At 41.9% G+C, this 21360-nt stretch overlaps 2 protein-coding genes across 3 annotated transcripts; one reads left to right on the top strand and one right to left on the bottom strand.

Annotated features, from left to right (window-relative positions):
- The first annotated feature begins 503 nt into the window (after positions 1-503).
- On the top strand, positions 504-1524 carry brcc3 (BRCA1/BRCA2-containing complex, subunit 3). Its single transcript, XM_026298141.2, has one exon. The coding sequence runs from the start codon at positions 573-575 to the stop codon at positions 1353-1355; it is 783 nt and encodes a 260-aa protein (XP_026153926.1). The 5' UTR covers positions 504-572; the 3' UTR covers positions 1356-1524.
- A 142-nt stretch (positions 1525-1666) lies between these two features.
- On the bottom strand, positions 1667-20917 carry cfap44 (cilia and flagella associated protein 44). 2 transcript variants are annotated; one of them, XM_026298139.1, is made up of 35 exons: positions 20784-20917; positions 20606-20704; positions 20243-20396; positions 19803-19965; positions 18807-18909; positions 18509-18725; positions 18274-18388; positions 17764-17928; positions 16956-17111; positions 16805-16852; positions 16622-16721; positions 16432-16526; positions 16149-16358; positions 15386-15496; positions 15141-15293; positions 14658-14876; positions 14226-14368; positions 13802-14078; positions 13359-13414; positions 13021-13183; positions 12444-12574; positions 8577-8788; positions 8359-8503; positions 8049-8226; positions 7528-7769; positions 7036-7303; positions 6713-6916; positions 6143-6335; positions 5954-6067; positions 5637-5767; positions 5414-5530; positions 4869-5070; positions 4583-4743; positions 4292-4426; positions 1667-2579 (listed from the first exon to the last, which is right to left on the bottom strand). In XM_026298139.1, exons 2-35 carry the CDS (start codon positions 20679-20681, stop codon positions 2199-2201), a joined length of 5538 nt encoding a protein of 1845 aa, XP_026153924.1. In that variant the 5' UTR covers positions 20682-20704; positions 20784-20917; the 3' UTR covers positions 1667-2198. The 2 variants fall into 2 exon arrangements, with proteins under 2 accessions (XP_026153924.1, XP_026153925.1); XM_026298140.1 differs by lacking the exon at positions 1667-2579 and adding an exon at positions 3889-3958.
- Between the last annotated feature and the right edge of the window lie 443 nt (positions 20918-21360).

Here is a 21360-nt window from a genome sequence, read left to right on the forward strand (position 1 = left end):
AGTGTATTTAGACAATCTATCTTTGTTGCATTCTGGTATGAGTGTGATAATACCTTGTTTCATTATATAGGATGAATCGGAATTGACAATGCATTCCTATTCTTTGAAAGCCTCATAGATCAGGTCTTTAATGTCATTCCAAAAATGTTTCTGTTGTGAGGTCATCTATGCCAGGTGACTTACCATCAGGCATTTACTTCAAGGCAGTTTCAGTTTGGTAGAATTGAATGGCCTCATGTATAGAATAATCAAAGTTGTATACGTTTTTATAAAATGAAGATATATGATTGTTGATTATGGTTTAATCTTTGATTAAGAATTTATTTATATAAATCTTGTGTATTTCCTTTTTACACTGTTTTTCTCCAAATTGAAGAAGCAGGATGAATTTTTTCCCCCATATTTCAATCCACCTTGCCCTTGATTGAATATTAGTTCCCTTTGCTTTGTTTCTTTTACGTCACCTGCTGGAAAGATAAGTGGAACCCTTTCAGGTCGGCTCCATCAACACGGAATGTTTTAGAGCAGCACTTGACAACCCGGAAATGAAGCGCTGCTCCTGACTAAAAACAATGGCAGTGAGCGCCGTTCACCTGGAGTCCGACGCCTTCCTGGTGTGCATGAATCATGCGTTAAGTACTGAAAAAGAAGAGGTGATGGGTCTGTGTATCGGAGAGGTGGAAACCACCCGCATCGTTCACATCCACTCCGTCATCATTCTCCGCCGGTCGGACAAGAGGAAGGACCGTGTCGAGATCTCCCCGGAGCAGCTGTCAGCGGCCTCCACGGAGGCGGAGAGGCTGGCCGACATGACGGGCAGGCCGATGCGGGTGGTCGGCTGGTACCACTCCCATCCGCATATCACTGTGTGGCCCTCTCACGTCGACGTCCGGACCCAGGCCATGTACCAGATGCTGGACCAGTGCTTCGTGGGCCTCATCTTCTCCTGCTTCATCGAGGACAAGAACACCAAGACAGGCCGGGTGCTGTACACCTGTTTCCAGTCTGTACAGGCGCAGAAGGGCTCCGAATACGAGCGGGTGGAGATCCCCATCCACGTCGTGCCCCGTGAAGCCATCGGCAAGGTGTGCCTGGAGTCGGCCGTGGAGCTGCCACGGATCCTGTGCCAGGAAGAGCAGGACACCTACCGCAAGATCCACAGTCTGGCGCACCTGGACCCGGTCACCAAGATCCACAACGGCTCCGTATTCACCAAGAACCTGTGCAGCCAGATGTCTGCGGTGAGCGGCCCGCTGCTGCAGTGGCTGGAGGACAGACTGGAGCAGAACAAGCAGAGCATCGTGGAGCTGCAGCAGGAGAAAGAGAGGCTGCTTCAGGAGCTGGCTGCTCTGTGAGCCAGGAGGACTATTCTATTCTTTTTGCATCCAGACAGGACTGGGTATCAGACCTCAGTACATGTGGAAACTGTTGATAGTAGGATTGAAACTAATGATTATTTTCTTTAACCTTTAACTTTGATTAACCAAATTTCTGATTTGGTGCAATAAAATCAGAACATTATTATTTTTGGTTTTTGTTTTCATGAGTGTGTTTGTGTTTACAACTGGTTGTTTTACATACTGACTAAAATGTTTCATTTTATTAAATTAATGAATTATATGTTCAAAAATAGTGTTAATGCCCATCATTTTCCTACAGGAGAATTATTCAGGCATACCTAACATGATGCTTTTCTGTGAAATCTATTTTTATTATGTTACTAGGAACACATAACAATATCCTGTTTGGACAATTATAGTGAAAAGCCTACAAGAGGTTATAGAAACAAATAAAAGTTGGTCAAATACTAACAATAGTTATGGTAAGTGGAAATATAGAAGGTAGATGAGTTACAATGTACAGTGTTTAGGATGAATAGTAGCATTAAGTTGTCTGCTTGAGCTTCCTAGACATTTGAGTAAAACCAAGAGATGGTTATGTTACTCTAACATCCCGTACATGTCAACACTGGATTTAAAATGGCATTAATGAAGGTGTAGTGATGCTGGCCATAGGATTTAAAAATATCTTAAGTTTTAGTGACAAATTTTATTAAAGACAAAATCAAATGTGTTCATCATCTAATATTAAATTATGAGAACAGTCAAGAATAATCTAACAAATAAGTTACAATAATATAACTTTGGATGGCTCTGCTTCTGAGGAACAGTAACTTCATGTATTTTTTCTAGACTCTGTTAATTGGCTCCCTGACTGCTGGGTGAGTTTTGTGCTTCCAGCTGTTTGGGTAGATGCCCTGGTCCTGATTTGCTGGTGTTGGTGCTGTCTTTGTGGGTAGGCAAGGGGGCAAGTGGGGGCAGTGGGGCCTGGTTACGGGGCAAGACCAGACGCCCTGGTTCTTGTTTGCTGTTGGAGGTGGTGTGTATGGGGCTGGGCAAAGGGGCCAGGGAGGGCAGCGCGACCTGGCCACTCAGTAAGATGTGACCTCCTTTACGGGACAGCAAGCCGATCTCTCTCCTGAGGGCCTCAGCCTGCTGGGACTGTTTCTTCACCAACTCCTGAAGCCTGTGGATCTCTTCCTGGTCCGTGAGTCTCCTGTGGTCCTGAAACTGACTGCCCTGGACAACATAAACAGAAACAGTATGTGTGGACAAAAAAAATCTGTCTATCTCAGAGGTGGGCACTGAGGGCCACAGCCCTGCTTGTTTTCCAACTATCCCTGCCTTACCAATGCTGACTACCTGGGTCAGGAGTGTTCTGCCAGTCAGAAGCTGGAAGGTACCACTTCATTTTGTCCTCCCCCAGTGTATGCTAAGCTGCTATGTGCCTTATGCTATTTGTACTTGTTCATCTTTTTTTACTTCTTATCTAAGTTTATTTCTGCCTGCCCTGACTGTAATTTTTACATTGTACTTTTTAGTATTTATGTGTATGCACTGCGGTTCTGAGAGTTATGAAATTTTGAATCTCTGTATGTGCTCTACATGTGACAGAATAGACATTAAAGCAAACTTTGAAACTCATCTGAGATGGTATGTTCCAGCTTATGATTGGCTGAACACACCTGATCCAGGTAATCAGCAGTGGGTAGTGCAAGGATAGTTGGAAAACAAGCAGGGCAGTGGCCCTCGAGGAACATGGATTGCCCACCCCTGTCATAGTACCATATTATCCCAATAGAGCACTTTGCTCTCAGAGTGCAGGTCTACTTGTGGTTCCCAGAGTTTCCAAAAGCAGACTGGGAGGCAGAGCCTTTAACTATCAAGCTCCTCTCCTGTGGAATCAGCTCCTGGTCTGGGTTCAGGAGGGAGACACTCTCTGTACTTTTAAGGCTAGACTTAAAACCTTCCTCTTTGACAAAGCTTATAATTGTCACTAATCTTGTGCTCTCTCTCTCTCCCCTAGTTTGTGCTCTCTCCCTCCCTCCCTCTCCCTCTCTCTCTCTCTCTGTACCTTCTGCAGGTGTCCCTGGTCCTGGAGCTGTATATTGCTGATGTGCAGTTACTGGCCCCACCAACCTGCAGTGTCTATTTGTTGTTTATTGTTGCTGTTCTTTTCTCTCTGCTCTATCCACTCACCCCAACCGGTCGAGGCAGATGGCCGCCCAAACTGAGCCCGGTTCTGCTGGAGGTTTTTTCCCTTAAAGGGAGTTTTTCCTCTCCACTGTCATCAAGTGCTTGCTCATAAGCAAAACCCAATGTGCTCGCTCGCATTGAGTTTTTTTTTTTGTTTTTTGAGATGATTGTATTGTGATTTGGCGATATACAAATAAAACCGAATTGAATTGAACTGACATTTTTCAAATGTTTACTCTTAGAAATGTTTCCTGCAGCACCAGGCAGCTGTTGTCATCAAACAAGCTCTGATAAACCCACTGTTTGTCACCTGTTTGTCTTTCCATAAATAATGGAAAGACGTGACAAGGTGGTGATGATGAAAGAAGATGTGGCGTCTAAACAAGATATTTGTCTCAGGAGTTGGTTGGTTGGTCTCAGAACTAAAAGGAGAGAAAAGTCCATGATCCATAATCATGTGAGATCATATTATTAATGTTTCTCTGCTCTCTACTGGATGTGTAAATGTGTTTGCTGACACATTAGCCATTACAGCTTCTTAGTCATATGTCAGATTTGTGTGTCCAGTTGTCACCTTCTGCAGGTTGAAGAGGTAACTGACACTCAGAACCACAGTAAAGGCTGTTGTAGCATGTGATTTACTTCAATAAATCATTGTAACACATAAAGCTAAGGAGAATGTGATACTACTGCGATTACATTGTTGTGTTTGTTACTCACAAAATAATAATAATAATTTAATGCCGAAGAATTACCATTTCTTTCTGCATAGCATTAAGTTTATGCTCCAGTTCTCTCTGCTGGTTGATGAAGGTTATCGTGCTGCGGAGACACTCTGTGTTAGCCTTGGTCGCCTCGTTCAGCCTATCACGCGCCTCTTCTACCTTCGCCTGAATATCACATACACACACAAATACAGGAAAAGGTCAATAAAGTTGCAACATTTAAAGTGTGAAGTGGATCACAGCAAAACAAGGCAGAAATATAGATGTCTCCTTGCCACAGCACACACACACACACACACACACACACAAAGGCCAGCGTACATCCCACTGTTTGATTTCCTTGGCGTATGCAGCTTCTCGAAGGAGTTTTTCCTGCTTCAGCTCCTCCAGTCTTCTGTTTCCTGACAGCATCTGCAGAGCCTCTAGATCCACCAGCCTGCCGAACTTATTCAACATCAGCTCGTTGCACTGTTTCTCCAGCACTACGTGGACACATACCAGCAAATAATCATGGTCAATAAACACAGGACTGAATCTAAGATTTTTGATTCTGGCACCAGAAATAAAGTTTCAAGTTAATCTAGTCTAGACCCTGAGTGGATCTTACCTTGGATCTTAGCTTTCATGTCCTTGCGGTCATGGAGAAGCCTGGCGTGTTGCTGGCAGGCTTGAGAGTACAACTCTCTCTGCTGAGTGATCTCCATGGGGAGCTGCTTGATACGCTCCTGGAGCCTGTCCAGCTCCGCTCTGTTTATTACCAGTGCCTGGCTCAGGTCGGATGGCATTGAGCCATTGATGACAAACTCAATCTGAAAGACAGGTGGAGAAAGTGCTAGGCAGGGAAAAGGGCCAAGTGTAGTTTCAGGGTGTGATCAAATGAGAAACAAAGTCAAGCAAAGCAAAGTCAAAATTAAATAGTATCTAAAGCCAGTGCACTTTCACACATAATACTGTCATAGTGACTGTAAAGGTAAATACCAAACATAAGGCAAAAGAAAGCTTAACTTGGTAACATTCACACCTACACCTAATATCTTCCAAGGTTACAAAAAATCTGTTACAACCACGCAAATCTCTTGAGAGAGGTTGAATTTATTTTGTCTTCTTGTCAGTCATTTTTTGATGAAACCTCCCCAGTTGTTGGCCATTTACCTGGTGCAGTCTGAGAGGAACCACCACATCCAGTTCATTCATTTTCTGCTGCTTTTCTCTGTTGACTAACTCCAGCTCATCCTCTACTGCCTGCCAGCTGCTCTTCACTGCTGTCACCTGCAGAGCAATACAACAACAAAAAAAAAAAAAGCATTTGATGGAACAAATGAAAAACCAAGCAGTGCACAGGAATGATGAGATAGAAAGATACAAACTTATTGACCTTCTTGATGAGAGTGTCACACTCCTTCTTCAGAGCTTCAACATTTTTGTTCTCCTCTGCCAGCAGCTCCTCCAGGTCCAGTCGACTCTCACGCAGCTGCAGTATGTACTCAAGCCACTCTGGCTCACAGCCTGACACACACAGACATGGACATAAGGCAGTTCAGGGCGTTACATGAAACTACTGTAACTTCAAGCACTTTTGATGCAGCACAAAGTGTGCTGGGCTTATATTTGCAGGTGGAGTAATGACAATGCAGAGCAGTGCACTGTCTGACGAAGTGAAGGACTGGATTACTTTACCACCACAGTACTGACCTGGAGGGCAAACACTGTTATCCACAGCAGCTTCCTCTTCCTCTGTGTCACTTTCATAATCTTCTTCATCATCATCATCAGAGTCATCATCTTCATCGCTGTCCAATTCATCTTCTGCAAACACACCAAGATCATAAAAGACCTGTACACATGCACACAGCATGACACAATCCTGTTTCTGCCCCTCACCTTCATTTTTGGTCTTCTCCTTCTTTGTGATACGTTTGACTTTCTTCTTGAAGACTTTGGTCAGAAACTCTTCAAACTTGTTTTCCTTCAGAAACCTTTCAAAGGTGCTGAACAGAGCCTTCTCGCTCTCTTGCAGGTTGGCTATTTCTCTCTGCTTGAGTTCCAGCTGTTCATTGCACTCCTCCAGCTTCAACTGTCAGAAAAGAGAGAAGAGGACAAAGCAATGACCAAAGGTATGTAATTATTATCAAAATGAGTAAATGTGTTGTGTCCAAAACCTTTGCTCTTAAAGAGAATAATATAATCAAGTTTTTAATTACAGATTGTTAAACATGAGCCCAGGAGAAACGAAAAAAAAAAAAAAAAATATCTGGATCTGCAGTTATTGTATGTTCATATAGTTAATTCTTGGTCAGATATTCAGGTTTTGTTACAATAAATTAATCTATCATCACACTGCAGTGACAAACTAAATGCATGCAGGTGTGTGTAGCCCTCTAAACAGATAGAGTACATGATGAAAAAAAGATCTTCTACATCATCAAGTCTACTGGTGCAATTTTCTCTCACAGTGATGCTGTTCTCCTCCTTAATGAGTCCGTTGAGCTTCTCCTGCAGAGTGTCCTCCCTCCGCTCGGATTCAACAAGCAGCAGCAGCTCCTGGTAGAGTGTCAGCTGATGGAGGTCTGCCAGCTTCAGCTGCCAGTCCAGCTGCAGCTTCTGGTGACGCAGCAACAGGAGCTCTGCATCAAACTGACACACCAAAGTCTCCATCTGAAAATTACAAAGTCCATCCACAGATTATTTTGCACTTTTAATATTAAAACTGTGTAATATGAAATGGGACTGATATAAAAGATAGTAGGTTTAAGATTAGATAAGGTAAGACAGACCTGCTCCAGCAGATAGTCCTGCTCATACAACAGCCTGATCTCCTCTTCCTGCTGGAGCTCCTCCTCCATCTCACTCGGCTCTTCCCCCTGCTCCAGTGATGTCTCACTTTCTTCTCTAGATACAGTTGAAGACACATCTGGAGTCCATTCTTTGTCGCTCTCCCCCTTTTCTTCTTCCTCATTCTCCTTCTCTCCTTTCATCTCTTTCTCTAGCTGCTCCAACAAACTTATAGTTCCCTCTTGCTCTTCCTGCTGCATGGTCTTAAACCTGTTTGATATTTTAAAAATAAATTAAATAGATATTTTTCTTTGAAATACACAGTCAGTAGATACTGTCTGTTGGCCAATTTATTTGGCCTGACGACCCCAATAACTGATTACTCAACACTGCTATAGGTCTGCTGGTTTTTTCAAGAATGATTTTCAAAAAAAGTCAGCTTTGGTCAGAATCTAGACTTGTTCTTGTTTCATACTAAAACCTGGCTCTTGTACCTGTGTTCCCTCAGAACACGGTATCGCTCCAGTGTGGCTCGGTTGTACTGCAGCCTCTTCTCTGGGGTTTCCTCGGGTAGTATGATGGGCAGGACAGGAGGGGGGCGGTGGAGATGGGATGCCAGGCGCTGCTGGACCCTCTGGAGCTGCTGGGCCTTAGCACGCAATTGAGACACCAGATGAACCTTGGAGTCCCGCAACGCCAATATGCGTCTATTCATCTCAGTCTGCTTCTCACGGATCTGGATGGAGAGATTCGAAATTAATCTTCTCTGACTGCAACCGAAGTTCATTGGATCAGTGATTATTTATATATGTGTATTACTGATCTGTTAAGAATTTACCCTATAAACTACAAAAAATGATCTTCTGAAAAGATAAAGCATCTTTATCAAATACTGAACATTTAATCTTCATCAAGTTTATATTCCTAAAAAAAAAGAAAAAAGGACATGTGACTCAAAAACAGAGAAGATTGAGAGAAAAAGAGGGAAATGAAATGTTCATTCTTATGTGCATACCTTTAACTCCAGGTCTCTCAGCTCTCTTCTCTTCTTCTCAGCGTTTGTCCTCAGGTGTTTTGGCACAGTGAAGTCTTTGGCTGACTTCAGTTTTAAGTCTCCAATGTTCTCTTTGGCTTCTTGGATGGCCTGCACAACCTGTGGATCCTCCCAGTTCTCGTCTGGCTTCTCTGCATAACTGACATGCCAACAATCCATCACAGTTTAGCACCAGCATTGCAATAATTACAGATAAAGTTTTTTTTATTGATCTTTAGAAATACAAGAAAAACCTTAACCATAAGATTTTATTGTTGTAAATGACACTCACAGTTGGGCCCATTCCTGCTTCCTCTTCTCTAATTTGGCTCGAGCTTGTTCAGCTTTCTCTGCCGCCTTTCGGAGCCTCTCAACCTGCCGATCCCCCAGCTTAATCGTTGCTGGACGAGCCACAGGGGGGCACATCACCTCCTTCCCTGGAGAACACACACAAGTGACAGGTCAACTATGTCTCTGACAGGTGAAACAAAGACACTAAATCTTTCCTACCTTTTAAGGTGCTGCTGTCTTTGGATAGCTCTGCTTTGGATTTTCTGCGTTCTCGTGCAGCATCTCTATGTCCGTCAGGCTGACTGAGTGCGCTGTGATGGCTGAGCTTGGTCGACGCCTCACTGAGCACCAGCACACGGTAGGTGGAGACTCGGTAGTCAGTGCGGATGGCAGCCACAGTGACCACATTGGCCTCCAAAGAATCCCTGAACCTAAGAACAGACATAAGCAGAGGGTTTGAGTCTGACTGGAGGCTGGTTGTCTCTATTTCTTAACTTATCCACAGAGGCAACACCCTATGTGGCTCACTGGATGTCTTTAAATAAGATAATAATTTATTTTAAACAATGTTAAAATGTATTGTAATTGTTTTTTAATATTTATCCCAGGCCTTCTGCAGCACCTTCCAGAAGTCTGGACCAGCTTTTCCCACAGCAGCTCGATGGGGTTCAAATCTGGTGACTGGGGTGGCCAAACCATCACTGGGATTAATGCTTGGGGTCATTTTTTTTGCTGCAGAATAAAGTTATCCCCAGTCAGTCACTGCCCAGAGGGAATGGCAAGCGTTTTCAGTATGCAGTGGTATCCATGCTAATTGAGGATGCTTTGCATACAATATAGATCACCCACTTTCCCACTACCAATGCATCCCCAGATCATCACCTTTCCACATCCATGACATCCACTGATGGTGTTAGGTAGGCATCTATAATTTTTTTTTTTGAGCTCCGCGTCTGACATACGTTCGTCGCTTGGATCCAAACACTTCAAATTTGGACTCATCAGTCTATAAGACTTGGTTCCAGTCATCTAAAGTCCAATTTTTGTGCATCATGGTGGTTTTCTCTTTCTCCTTCCTTTCCTCTCTTTCTCACTCTCTCCCTCTCACAGGTGTGCAAGTGTGAATGGTTGCAGGTGGTGATCAGAGTCTGTGATCATGAAATGTCAGTGGATTGGCTCCTGAAGTCCTGATCATACCTGACAGAATAAAAGCCTGAGGACAAAGGCCTGTGTCACCAGGTTTCTTGAGGCTATCCCTCTTCGTACAGTCACGACTAGCTCGATCTCCAAAGCTCTGGTGAGATTTTTTTCAACCTTCGGTTTACCTAAGATTATGCAAACTGATCAAGGAAGCAATTTCAAATCCAAAATGTTTGCCCAAGTCTTACAGGCATTAGGTATCGAGCATGTGACTTTAAGTCCCTATCATCCTGAAAACCAGGGGGCTTTGGAGCGCTTTCACCAGACCTTGAAGGCCATGCTGAGAAAATCCTGCATTGAAACCCAAAGAGATTGGGATGAATGGATTCCGTTTGTTCTTTTTGCTGCACGTGGGGCAGTACAAGATTCCTTAAGGCTCAGTCCAGCTGCTCTGGTTTTGAGCACACACACACACACACACACACGCACGCACACACACAGGTATTGCTCTGGAAGTAAGGGGATCATTGAAAGTTTTAAAAGATCATCTGGTCTCTTCTAGCTCCAAAGTGCAGCATCTTCCAGAGTATGTGAACAGCTTGAGAGCTCAGTTACAGAAGGTTGGGGAGCTAGTGAAAAATAACTTAATTAACAGACATTTTGGACATTTCAACCTGGAGACAGAGTTCTGCTGTTACTTCCTATGTGGTGATGAAGAAACTAAATGACACCACTTATGCAGTCAACACTCCTGAGCGCCGGAGGAAGCACAGAGTTCCCCATGTGAATATGTTGAAGGCATATCATTCGGTGTAGGGGGAACCATCTATGCCTCAGTTGAGGTCAGAGGTTGCAGGTGTAGGCTTAGCTGTGACTATAACCCCTTTTTGTGACAAAGATGGGTTGGAGTGGCATAAAGTGTGCCTCAAGGAGCTAAGCTCCATACCACTGACATTTTATCAAACTTACCAGTGCACTTAACCTACCTGCCAACTGACAAATATACTGATGTCATCTCTTGCAGAATTTCCTATGCTTATTTGGAGATGTCTCATCTAGGAGTACTGTTCTAGAGCATGACATTAAATAAATTAAATCAACACCTATAAAACATCTATAGCTTATGTGCTGGTCCTTAGTGGTACAAAGATTTACTCAAGAAGAAGAGCTTTCTTTTGTTTGCTGGCCCTAAGTAGTAGAGACTCTATGATATTCTGAATAGCAGCCTCGTTTGTGATGGAGGTGTGGAAGGTGGGGCCGAGGTAAGGAGGGGGGCCCCTATACACAGGCTTACACCTAGTAAATGTTTGGCTGTATTAGAGACACTAGGTAAGAAGGCTGCTGAAGAAGTGTTTTTGGAGTGATCCTTTTTTTTAGGGAAGGTAGATAGTAATTCTGTTTTAGAAACTTTTACTTTTGATTAGATATTTATTAGAGAAAAGCAGTTAGGGGTTTGTTTTATTTATTATCTGATTTGAGTATCTCGCCTCCATCCTCCAGCTTGTTTTCAGGGCAGAATGGTTGGATGAGCGAGAGCTTGTAACACATGGCACCTGGCATACAACTTTTTCTTCTGATTTAGTAGGGTTTTTTTCTTGGCATCTCTGCCCATTAGGCCAACTGACCTAAGTCTCCTGCACACAGTGTCTGTGCACACTGGTTTCTCTGTTTATTCGACAATGCAGTAACTTTGGGAGCAGTGAGACATCTGTTTCTAAAGAAGGAGACTCACAAATACTTGTTTTCTTGGGCAGATGTGCAGCTTCCACTCTACTATAGGTCTACTATAGGTCTACTATAGGTCTACTATAGGTCTACTATAGGTCTACTATACACGTTTTAAAGAAATCTTGTAGAGAATAACCTTCCTTTCTCAAGACAGTTACAGACTGATGCGTTTCTAAGGAAAGCTGTGTTTGACCATTATTAGTTATAATACATTAGTTATATTACACTGAAAATGACAGTGAAGTTCAACCTCTCTATGGAGGTTTGTCCACAGACTATAAATATAAATTAAATTCAAATTGTTGATTTACTAGTCATGAACTTATTTTAAGAAATATTTTAACAATCAGGAGGTTATGCATGATCAATTTAAGAGCATACACACCTGAGTTTCTGGAAAAACAGAGAGATACAAGCCTTTAAGTTTAACATTGGTTACATACTAATGATAGCTGTTTTGTAAAAGGTCATAATTAAAGTTTTACATGGTTTATCTAATGTCCCACAGGATCTTAGCTCGGTCATTCTCCACCACCTTTGGAGGTGTGTCCCATTTTGACCTTGGGACCTCCAGCCCATACTCAGCACAGATGCTTCTGTACACTATGCCGGTCACTTGGTTATGGCGTTCCATGTATGCTCTGCCTGCTAGCATCTTACAACCTGCTGGATTTTCTCAGGGGCATCTTTGCACAGCCTGCACCTGGGGTCCTGTCTGGTGTGGTAGACCCCAACCTCTATTGATGTTGTGCTCAGGGCCTGTTCTTGTGCTGCTATGATTAGTGCCTCTGTGCTTTCTTTCAGTCCAGCCTTTTCCAGCCACTGGTAGGACTTTTCGATATCAGCCACTTCTTCTGTCTGTCGGTGGTACATACCGTGCAGGGGTTTGTCCTGCCATGATGCTTCTTGCTCCTGTCCCTCCACTTCAAGCTTCTGAGATATTCATTAAATACTTCATCGCTCAGGGCCATCATCCTGGTATTGTTTCCCCCCTTAACTTGTGTAAATATAAATATAACTCAAAGGGCTATATTACATGTAATATTTTTCTATTAAAATGCTGGGTTGATATAGTGGTACAGCAAGTAAGGTTCTCTTTCATCAGTTAGATGTGTGATCAATTAGATGTGAATGTGTATGTGTGTGTGTGTGTGTGTGTGTGTGTGTGTGTGTGTGTGTGTGTGTGTGTGTGTGTGTGTGTGTGTGTTAAGTGAGTACCAGTCCTGTAGTTTAGTGAGTGCTATCTGGCAACGTTCCTGCTCCCAGACAAATTGTTTTCTGACCTCCATCACCTGCTGGGACTTCACCCTCTCTGCATATTCATTGAAACTTGGGTCCAGCTGCAGCTCCTACAAAAACACACACACACACACACACACACACATTTGAGGATATTGTATTGACTTACATTTATTACCTTGACAATAACTAACCTGAACTTTAAAAACAAAAGCAAGTCTTTCTAAACCTAATACTGGCTCTGGTAAGGACCATTTTTTATGGAGAATTTCTAATAAATGAGCTGTCACAATGTGACAAAGAGAAAAGATTTTGTCCCCTTCCCAAACACATATGTACCTACACACACACAGAAAGTGCCCACAAGCCATATTTGTGGAGTGCTGGAAACATAAATGAATATGATATCCATCCATTAGTCTGCCCTTTCTCTTAGCATGCCAATTAAAGTATCAATCCACAGTGTCTCACAGTTCCCAGCATGCTATGTGTTTAGTAAAATGAACTGCCAAAACAAAAGATAGCAGACGACTTTGAGGTGTATGTGTTTGTGTACCTCACGTTTCAGGCGAACATGCTCTGGCAGACTCTGGTTGATGTCCAGCACCTGCTTAAATTTCTTCTGGAGCTCAGCCAGCTTCTTATGCTTCTCTGCAATTTTCAACTCGGCCTCCTGACGGAGACGGTCCTTCTCCAGTTCCTGTTTAGCTGTCTCTATGCTGGAGAGAGTGATTGGGGGAAGGAGTCCATATGAATATATGTTCTCTTACTCTACAAGTAATTTCCATAAAGAAACAGAAGGAAATATAAATCCCAGATACCGTACAAAGGAAGATGAATATAAAGTGAAAGGGGAAAAGAGGAGGAACAAATGATCTGGTTGTTCAGGCTTACCTGTATGCCGCTGGGTCTTCAATGTCCTGAGCAAGCAATTCATTCTCAAGACCAAGCTATGTGAAAAACATTAAAAAACATGATGGTTTAATATTTAATGTGATGCTCACTAATAAAAATGCTTATGCGGCTGTCAACAATCTCTGACAACTGTAACATTTATTCATGCATGACAACATAAATTTCACCTTTTAAATACACTTTTCATCAGGATGAAAAGATAAATATTAGGGAAGCACATCATTACCCCATTACCCCATTACCACATCATTAAGGTCTGACAATGTGTCATACAAACACATCTGTTTTACTGCATAACCTGCCCCTAAATACAGTCTCACAGAGCCACCAGTATAGTTGTAGACTCATAGTTCTGCTTAAATACATAATCAAATGAGAATAAAAGATTGAAAGAAGAGAAGAGAAATAAAATGTAGTCTGACCCTGGGCGAAGGAACTTTGGCCTTTTTTTTCAGGCCTTGTTGTAGCTTATCTGGAGGAAGGCAGCTAAAGGAGAAGATGTTCCCATCGTCTCCTGCTGTAAGCACAAATTGGTCGTCATGGCTACAGCAAATGTGGCGAAGATATCCATACTGGTTGTCGTGGACACTGAGAGACCAGTAGGCCTGCATGGAGGTGAGGCTCTCATCACCAGACTGCAGAGGGTAGACCCTAATCGAGCCTGAATGCATACCACAGAACAGCAGCTGTCTGTCAGAGCTGAAAAACAACAAAACACCCAGTGGGACATTACAAAAACAACATTAAACAGGTAATACTGATGTTGTACAATATGTGAATGAGGCTGTGAGATTTTCTTCTTTTTTAAATAAAGAATACTGAATTGCTAGTTTGCACTTCAGCTACCTGAAGGTGACAGAGCGAATGGGGTCATTGTCTGCATTGTGGACAAGTCGGAAGTCAAAGGGTTCATCTTGCCGTTGATCTGGATCCTCATCCTGCTTCTCAGAGAACTTACAGTGATACAAAAAACCTGCATCATAGTCTCCCTGCAGGAGAGACAGAAAAGACAGAAAGTGGGTACACCTCATTAACCAAATGTTTTAAATATATTTCTAGCTGATGCACAGGGATTTGCATCCTCACATGGGACTGAATGGAAATGGCGATAGTAACACGTAAAATGTGTTTATTGCTGAAAAGCCATCAAAGGAAAGGGGAAATAACATTTGCAGATTCCCATATCATTTCCTAATTTTTGTTATCTTCTGACTATTGTGACTGACATCACTTTGAAATGACAAGATAATTAGAGTTTCCATATCTGTGTGTATGCACCATGGAGAGCCAAAACTGGCCAGGCTGTGAGTAGAAGCCACAGTACAGAGGACTTGGAGGGTCAGGGATGTAGATAGGTGGTAACTCCTCTTCTTCCTCTTCTTCCTCTTCCTCCTCCACTTGAGCTGCATCTGGCTGCTTCAATTCTTTTAACCTCTCTTCTCTCTCTTTAATCTTCTTCTCCTTTATGGCTTGACGTATTGCGATTTTCTCCTCTCTCTGAGACACACACAAAACCATAAATTAAAAAATAATTGAGTTAGTTATTTTCAATGAAATCAGTAGTTATCAAAGGATCTTTCCCTTCATACTTAAATAATCTTTAGGACAGAAGGAAAAGAAAGATTGAAAAATAGTTGAAAAATGCATGGTCAGAGAGAAAGGAACAACCAACAAACAAACACATGTTATGATGTAATACAACCATAAATACACAGTATAGAAAACCCAACAAACTAAAGTTAAGACAAACCAAGCACAGACCTTGATTCGAGATTTAATGCTCCTGAACTTGAAAGATCTGTGGAGCATATTGGGCAGCTTGAAGGTTTTGGTCAGCTTCTCCGCTTCTGGATCAGGACTCTGCACTTCAACCACGTGACCGCTCTGACACAGGATGAGTAGCCTGTTTTCACTCTGTGTAAAATCAAAAAAGAAATTTGCTGAAGCAATAATGTTCCATCACAATGTTATATTTATTTTTCTCTGAGACCAGAGACCAGACTTACATGGGAATGAGGTGACCACTGCAGCCCTTGTACTGGCCCAGGAACATGGACAAAGCCAATGGGGTTATATTTTTCCCCGATAGTGAAGAAGAACACAGTGCAGTCTGAGCTCTAAGCAGTGACACAAAAGGAAAACAGAACAAAAATATGGACTAACAAAGCCTCTTCTCAAACCACTCATCAAGCATCATTCACTTAGATTAGTTTAATGCAAGTTACACAGCAGGATTTATTTTAAGCCATAAAAGTCAGCACCCAGGAGCCATGCTAACTTTGAAATAAGAGCCACATTTCTGTGGCGTGAAGAGAAATAAGCCAATAATTTGTGGATTGTTGTGGAACAAAAACAAAGGGATTTAAGAGACCACATTAATCTGTTCACTAAATTTTAACCGTAAAACGTTTGCGTAAAAATATTTTGAGCTGCAGTGATGCCTTTCTTGACCAGCCATGCTTTTAAATTTGTTATTAATTATTTCCCCAGAATTCAATCAATTACTCTGGCTGATGGATTCATTTAGATGTCCATATGAAGTCTGACTATCAGTTAGATCAAATCACATTCAAAATCTGTCTTGTTTAGCGTGTCTGACACTGGCTACTGGTGTGCAGTGGCATTACCTTTCATATTTACTCTGAGCTGTAGTAGATCCCACTATACACCTTGTTACCAAATATAATATAATCACAATGTTTTTTTTTCATGGGAGTAAACAAGCATTTAGATACTGTGTAAACATTGTTTTCCTAGAACAGCTCTTACCCCTGTGGCTAAGATGCTTCCATTTCGATCATATGCCACTGCAGTTACAGGGGCATTATGGGGTTTGAAGGCCTGTTTGAGGCGCAGCTTGGCATCTCCTTTGTGACCACGACCAGCGACAACATGTAGCCTCTGAGGGTCATACAACTCCAGTAGGCGGACCACCCCATCCTCAAAACCTGTCACCAGTAAACCTCCACTCTGGTTCACCTAAAGACAAATTTCAGATGTCCATGCACATCATAAGTGAGAGTGTAATTCATTTTTATACTGACACACATACCAAAGGTGGAGCCCAGCTGAGAGCAGTTCCACCCTGACTGAAACGACTGGAGGTCAGTTCTCTTTTTGCCAGGAAGTCAAACACTTTGACTGAACCTGAATAACAAGGAAGAGACATAGTACCCCTTACAGTGTTTTTGCAAACATCTATATGTATGCTTGCAAGAGGTCTGGGAATATATATGACTCACGGTCCAAAGCAGTCGTGGCCATCAGATGGGATTTCTTTGACACATCCAGACCTTGGATCGCCCCAGCGTGAAAGGAAAACAGGCACTCTGGATCAGGAGCCTGCATACACAGATGATACAATGGTTAGAGCTGACTGAGATGACACATGTATAAGCTTCAAAGTGTCAGTGCAGAAAACTTGCCGTGAAGGTGAATGAAAGATCCAGTTTCCAGATGGCTCCACTGGAATCCTACAGTACAACACCCCATAGTAAAGAGATCAGGACTGAGGTGAGCCCAGCTCATTGATTACTAATACTTTTACTATTGACCACCGACTTTTTGTCCTCTGACCTGAGCAAACCAGTTGAAGGAGTCAGGCAGGGAGCTCTTCACCACAGACGTGAGGCAGACATTGTGTCCGACCACAAGCTCATTCATGGGCTCCATCTCAAACCTGCCAATGTCGTTGTTACTGTCAGCGGAGTCGATGCTCTCAAAGTCCCAGACCTGCAGGGGGCAGTGCAGCTCACAATGTCATGTAAAGAAATACAGGATTACAGAAGCTCTTCATCAGGATCATCACACCTGTTCATTCGTATTATAAATGGGAAAAACAAATCAAATGCTCTTAATTAATCTAATTAATTTTAGATGAAAACATTTAATTTTTATGAAAAATATTGTCTAATTTGATATAACTTATAATGAATTTTTTTTTATTATTTGCCTTCTTTTTGTCATTTTCCATTTGTAATTGTTAATGTTATTTGTGTGTGTGTTTTGCCCCCTGGATCCCATCCCAGATTTGCAGCCACAGCAGAGAGCAAATCCCAACTGCATCCATGTCTCATTCTACAGTAGACCTGTATGATATACTACAGACATCAGACATCAAATATCAGAATGTATATGGGCACAGATTTTAACATATCAACATGTCAATATATTGTGACAGCATTTAGAGATGAAAACTGCTGCTGTCTGAAGATATGACACAAGAAATGATTAAATATAAAACCCATCAATAATGTGGAAATGATGACCAAACAATAATAAAATAAAAGTCATTTAGAAAATATATATAACAAGAAGGTTGAGAGAATGTCCTAAAATTAAAGTGTTTTCAGGGTAAGAGCTTATTTTAATGCAAGTATGTTACCCGGACAACTCCATCAGAGCCAATCGTCATCAGCTGTCCGTCTTCTAGGGCAAACGGCTGGACCATCCCAGCATGGCAGCTCCGTCCCTCCTTACGGCAAATCTCCACCTTAATGGAATTCCCATCCCACAGCAGCAGGTTGCCCCAGTCTGACCCAGATACCACCTGACAAAAGTTGAGACAGACGGACACAGATGTAACTGTTACTTCTGATGAGAGAAGATTTTTTTAAGGTAAGATAAGCTAATAGCATGGATGTAGTGTTTCTGCTGCTTTTCCCAAACAAATCTAAAATGGAACTGTAAAATCCTGTATGAGTGTTCAAAACCACTGTGCTGTGTTTTTGCTTGTAATAAATGTTAATTACATAAATCATTTTCTCCAACTAGACTTTCTGGATTGAAAAACCCTGTCTTACTGGTGGATGATAGAACACACAGCCACCAATGCAGCTCTAATGTGCTGTTTTATTATAGTGTAAGTGTACTGCCAGGCCAGCAGAGCAAAGACCTTTCCATCAGGAAGTTCCACGTAGCCCTCAATATCAGTCGCTGCAGTTTTGCCAAAATGGCCAATAAGGCCTTGCAATTTATGACCTGTGACTGTGTTGGCCATTTTCCAGAACCTGACAGAAAGGAGAGAGAAAGAAACACATTCAGTATCAATGTAAGGAAATAATCCAACTTCTGATGTGAAAAATGTGATTAACTGGGCATAAAGATTTTAATCATAGTAGGTTGTTTACTTGATATGTGCAGATCCTGATGATGTGAGAAGGCCAGGGTTATATGGGGAGAAACTGACTCTGTAAACCTCCTGTGAAATGGCCTTGCAGCTCAGCATCACCTCCTCCTGCCTCCAGTTCCATAGCGTCAGCATGTAATCAGGTGCACTGCCCAGGCTGGCCAGCAAGCTCCCATCGCGGTTAAAAGCCACAAAGCTGTACGCCTTTTCAGTACCACCTACAGGCAGGCAGGTTAAAGCATGATCATCAAAAAAGATATGTGAAAAAGCATTACTCCATGCGTCTTTGTCTCATTTACCTCTGAGGATGCGGTAGGGTCGTAGCGTGGGATATTCATATACTATAATGTTGGGCTGGTTTCCCTTCTCTGCCACAACAAAGAACTCTTTTCTAGGGTGTGTCTTTACACACACACACACACACACACACACACACACACACACAATTTGTAAGCAATGTATATTCAAATATATGTCATGTTTTTTTGCTCCACATCATAGTATATATAGTCTATATGGAGCAAAGATTTTATATAATTTTCCTTTTTGTGACAATATGCATTTTAAAGCTCTTAGGTCACTTGGATAGATCACATTGTAACATTTATTTTAGAAATGATTGCTGATCATACTGTCAGAGAAACACACATATCTGTAGAATTAAACTTGCACCTGATCTGGGCCTGTAAAGACTTAAAGTTCAATTGGTGCTATGTTAACTTAGTCACAGTATTTAGTTAAATAAAATTAATAAAATGTGTTAATATTTACTGATGCTTGCACTTAAAATCATAGGTAAATGCAGGTGATCTTCCATATTCTTTTGTCCAGTTTATACTCTAAAGCAGGGCTCTGCAACTCCAGTCCTCGAGGGCCACTGTCTGGCTTCTTTTCCAACTATCTCTGCTCTTGTACAGATAGTTTCTGATTGGCTGATCACCTGATCCAGGTAATCACCAGTGGGTAGGGCAAGGATAGCTGGAAAACAAGCAGGACAGTGGACCTCGAGGACTGGAGTCGGAGACCCCTGCTCTAAAGATACATCATAGATTATGATCTTGTCTTGTCTTCTGTCTGTAAAATGCAAAATATTGCTGTACAGTATTTCCTAGTAAAATATAGCAAAGTCAATGTATTAACCCTTGGAAAAGTTTGAATAATTCAAAGATCAACTTTGTAAATGTACAGCTAGTAAATGTCAAGTTATATCTTCAGTGTTTGCTGCTGTCAGTCACAGACAGACTGAAGCCTCAGTTTCACTCTTACAGTGACATATACATTCTCAATGATCTTACCGTGATGGAACCTACTCCGCCACCACTGCAGGACCGAAGGTATCTCTGCTCTCTGGTGGAAACATCCAGAAGGACTAGTAGGTTACCTGCTATGAAGATCAGAGTTCTCTCATCCAGCAGCTGCAAGTTTGCCCTCCGCCCACTGTCGTAACCAAAGGAGTGACTGAATATAGAAAAAATTAAAGATCAAGATGGAATAAACTACAGCTTTTTGCAAGGTTTATTTTAGATTTAGCTTATTTTAGTCTACATTTTAGTCTTTAAGTCCTTTACAGGGTTTAATTTTAGCTTATATTCAACTAACAGTGTATATTTCTTGAAAACTACAGTTTGTCATTTGTACTTGTAACAGATGTGTATTTATCTCTGTTAGCTGAGTATGTTGAGATGTGAGATGTACAAACAGTTTTCTACACATTCAGCAAATTTCCAAAGCATACGAGAGGTGCAGGAGGTCCTCTGGGATTTCAGAGTCAGGTATGATGACCGGTCTGGAGTGAAGAGCCTCATAGCTGTAATACTTGTCTGCAGAGAGCTGATTTTCTGATTCCTCCTCACCGTCCTGTTGCAGCACTGAGTGTTCAGTGTCACATCCTGTGAAGGAGGGAACGTGACAGCTGTATTACAGAAGAATGACATTAATTACACTCTACCATTCACGTCTTTAATTGCTAACTAACTAGCCTACACTTTATTGATCATCTTATCCATGCAAACCAATGGAACCGTCTTTCTTTCTGCATTTCTGTGTTACCTGTCATTGAAAACCCATTGTGTAGCAGCTACAGCTTTAGGCTCTCTACCTTCAGTGGCTTCCTGTGAAACAGTGTCTGTGCTCTCAGCCTGTTCACCAACAGAAGCTGTGTTTTCCTCCGCCATGTCTCGCTGTTCTTGCTTTCTATCTGGAATGTAAACAGGGTCACTGAATATTCAAACGCGACAGTATTAAAAGTCAGAGAAGGTGATAACAAAGCAAAATACCTCTTCAGCACTTCAGACTAACACTCTGCTCCTACAATGTTTTTAGATTGTGTTTATTTTCATTTATGTTTGATATCTAACGCAGGCTACTTTCCGAAGTTGTGTTTAGTTTAGACGCGTTGCCAGGCAACAAGGCGACTCACTTTGCAAAGCCTACTGGTTAATGTAGTGTATAACCCATTATTAAAGTAACACCAGTGACTGTATAATAGTATAATGACTATATAATAGAATAATATTCAGTCCATATATATATATATATATGGACTGAATATTATAATATATAGAGAGAGAGAGTGTAGTAATTGCGTTGATGATTTGAGTTTTTTTGTCTTGGCAGTGCATTTGAAGTAAAGCAGATAGCGCATATTGCTGTGACCTGCGGTAAATATTCTGGCACTTCAGAATCGTGCAAATGTAACAGGCTGAAATATGCTGAACTACACTGACTGCTAATCTAATCAAGACCCTTGTATGTGAGAGAGTATATAAAATGCAGAGTGTACAAGTTTGTAAATGTTTTAATACTTCTCTGCGACAGAGTTGCCACACGAACCAATGTTTTACGACAGTGGAA

This window comes from Mastacembelus armatus, chromosome 12 (genome assembly GCF_900324485.2).
Source record: "Mastacembelus armatus chromosome 12, fMasArm1.2, whole genome shotgun sequence".
NCBI classification, from domain to species: Eukaryota; Metazoa; Chordata; class Actinopteri; order Synbranchiformes; family Mastacembelidae; genus Mastacembelus; species Mastacembelus armatus.

Bases quoted from the DNA above. Each gene is read 5' to 3' on its own strand.
- cfap44 (XM_026298139.1), bottom strand. From the start codon at position 20,681: ATGGCGGAGGAAAACACAGCTTCTGTTGGTGAACAGGCTGAGAGCACA. The intron at 17,929-18,273 runs GTCTTTGCTCTG...AACTTTTGTCAG, and splicing joins TGGAACTTCCTGATGGAAAG to GTGGTATCTGGGTCAGACTG. The intron at 16,527-16,621 runs GTGAGTCATATA...CTTGTTATTCAG, and splicing joins GGCCACGACTGCTTTGGACC to GTTCAGTCAAAGTGTTTGAC.
- brcc3 (XM_026298141.2), top strand. From the start codon at position 573: ATGGCAGTGAGCGCCGTTCACCTGGAGTCCGACGCCTTCCTGGTGTGC.